This window comes from Humulus lupulus, chromosome 1 (assembly GCF_963169125.1).
Source record: "Humulus lupulus chromosome 1, drHumLupu1.1, whole genome shotgun sequence".
Taxonomy (NCBI): domain Eukaryota; kingdom Viridiplantae; phylum Streptophyta; class Magnoliopsida; order Rosales; family Cannabaceae; genus Humulus; species Humulus lupulus.
In genome coordinates, this window is record NC_084793.1 from 279,135,549 (window position 1) to 279,137,990 (window position 2,442).

At 37.5% G+C, this 2,442-nt stretch overlaps 1 protein-coding gene across 1 annotated transcript; it reads left to right on the plus strand.

Moving 5' to 3' along the window:
• Positions 1-404: 404 nt before the first annotated feature.
• Positions 405-1,550, plus strand: LOC133777843 (uncharacterized). The gene has a single exon (XM_062217596.1). It carries the CDS (start codon positions 405-407, stop codon positions 1,548-1,550), a length of 1,146 nt encoding a protein of 381 aa, XP_062073580.1.
• The last annotated feature ends 892 nt before the right edge of the window (positions 1,551-2,442 follow it).

Below are 2,442 nucleotides of genomic sequence, written 5' to 3' on the forward strand. Positions count from 1 at the left end.
GATGCTCTGTTTTCAATTTCAGGGATGAAAGCTCCTGGCCCAGATGGTTATAGTAGTTACTTCTATCAAGATAAGTGGAATTTGGTGGGTTTGGAGGTTAGTGTTGTTGTCTTATCCTTCCTCAAATCGGGTAAGCTACTTAAAGAGATTAATGCCACGACTATTACTCTCATTCCTAAAACAATCTGCCCAGATAATGTCTGTGATTTTAGGCCTATTGTGTGCTGTAACGTCATTTATAAAATCGCGTCTAAGATGATTTGTTCAAGACTTCGCCAAATTCTTCCAGACTTAATAGCAGAAAACCAATGGGATTTGTTCATGGAAGATACATAGCATACAACATCATGATATGTCAAGATTTAGTTTGACATTATGGAAAGAAAAGTTGCAAACCAAGTTGTATGATCAAGTTGGATCTGAGGAAAGCTTATGACACAATTGAGTGGGATTTTATTGAAGAGATGTTTACTGCCTTTAATTTTCCTTCGAAATTTATCCAGCTCATTGTGATTTGTGTTCGAACACTGCGGTACTCATTGATGATCAATGGCTCAATGCATGGTTTCTTTGCATCTAAGAGAGGATTGCGACAAGGGGATCCAATGTCTCTGTTGCTTTTTGTACTGGGTATGGAATACTTGTCCAGAATTATGCTTAAAGTTGGCTCATCCTCCGGTTATAAATTTCATGATAGATGTTCTGTCTTAAAGCTGAATCATTTATGCTTTGCGGATGACCTATTATTATTCTGTCATGGAGATTTCATTTTTATTCTTTGGATGCTTAGGGGGCTCAAATTGTTTTCTAGGACTTCTAGACTTTTTCCAAATGAGTCTAAATCTGCTATATATTATAGTGGCATGTCTGAGATTGAGGTTGATAGGGTGCTGGCTGTTTCAGGCTTTACTCGCAGTACTCTTCCATTTCGGTACCTTGGTATTCCTATATGTTCAAAGCATATCTCTTCTACTGAATGTGGGGTTATTCTTGAGAAAATGATCTTCAAGATTAAACAGTGGAGCTCTAGGAAATTATCATACATGGGCAGAAACACATTGATTAATTTTGTGATGTTATCAATACATTCTTACTGGGCTCAAATAATGATATTTCCGAAGAAGTTATTGAGGGATATAGAAGCCATTTGTAGAGCCTTTCTTTGGAAAGGAATGGCTGATTCTCAAGGTCCAAGCTTAGTTGCTTGGAACAATATCTGCCTTCCAAAAGCAGCTAGAGGTTTGGGCTTTAGGAAGATTTCAGAATGGAACATTGCTTCACTTGGTAAATATGTATGGGCCATTGCTTCCAAAAACGACAACATGTGGGTTAAATGGATTCATAGTATTTACTTGAAAAAGGAGGACTGGTGGGAGTATAAAGTGCAACCGGACTACAGCTGGTATTGGAAGAAACTTGTTACTATTAAAGATCTCTTTAAAGCCAAATTGGATAAGACATCTATTATAGCAATGAAATATAGTATTCAGTCAGGTCATGATATACTCTATGATCACCCTATTAGTGTACAGTGGAGGAATTTCGTTTGAGAGAGACTTAGTATTCTGAAACATAGATTCATTTTATGGTTAGTAATGCTGCAGAAATTGAGTACCAGAACATATATAAGCAGATATATACCAGGTTTGGACTCAGTTTGTCTACTGTGTGGCGACCACAATGAAGACCTTCCTCACTTGTTTTTTCAGTGTGCTTATAGCAAGGCCTGTCTGTTGATGGTGAAGAAATGGCTAGGTTGGCGAGCCCAAACAGAGCACTACCAGCGGTTACTGCAGTGGATAACTAAAGCGAAGCACCTGAGTAAAGTCAGAAACTGTATTTTTATAGCCTCTGTTGCCTCATTGGTGTATCATATATGGAGAGTGCATAATGATGTTTTGTGGTCACATAAACTTTGGCATGTAAATCATATTGTAGAGGTTATTCAAAGAGAACTCAAACTTCGATTGACTATGACAATGCTAAGTAAAACAAGAAGTGTTGATAGAGAGTGGTTTCTAAAATTGTAAAGATAAATACATGGATGTATAAAGTCAGGATATGGGATTTTAGAGGATTTAGAGACAAAGCTTGTAAATTGTACATGATATGGTTTTGAGCAATACAATGATTCTTATTCACAAAAAAAAAACGTTGTGATAATGTTGCGGGATAAAGTTGGCATCATCCACAACAGGACTTAGAAAAGTTCCTAAAGAAAAAAAATCAGGAGAAACCTCTCTAGTATAATAAGGTTCGAATAAGTATACAACAAAATCAAAGTGAAAGATAAAATTTGTAGAAGCAAAATCTCAAGGCCTCCCATCGCAAGCATTCCACTCGGCCACCTTGGCAACGACATGGTCACCAAAGGAGGAGAGATCGAAGCTAGGATTCTGCCTCGACATTCCATAAAGGGTGCACTCTAGGGACTTATACTCA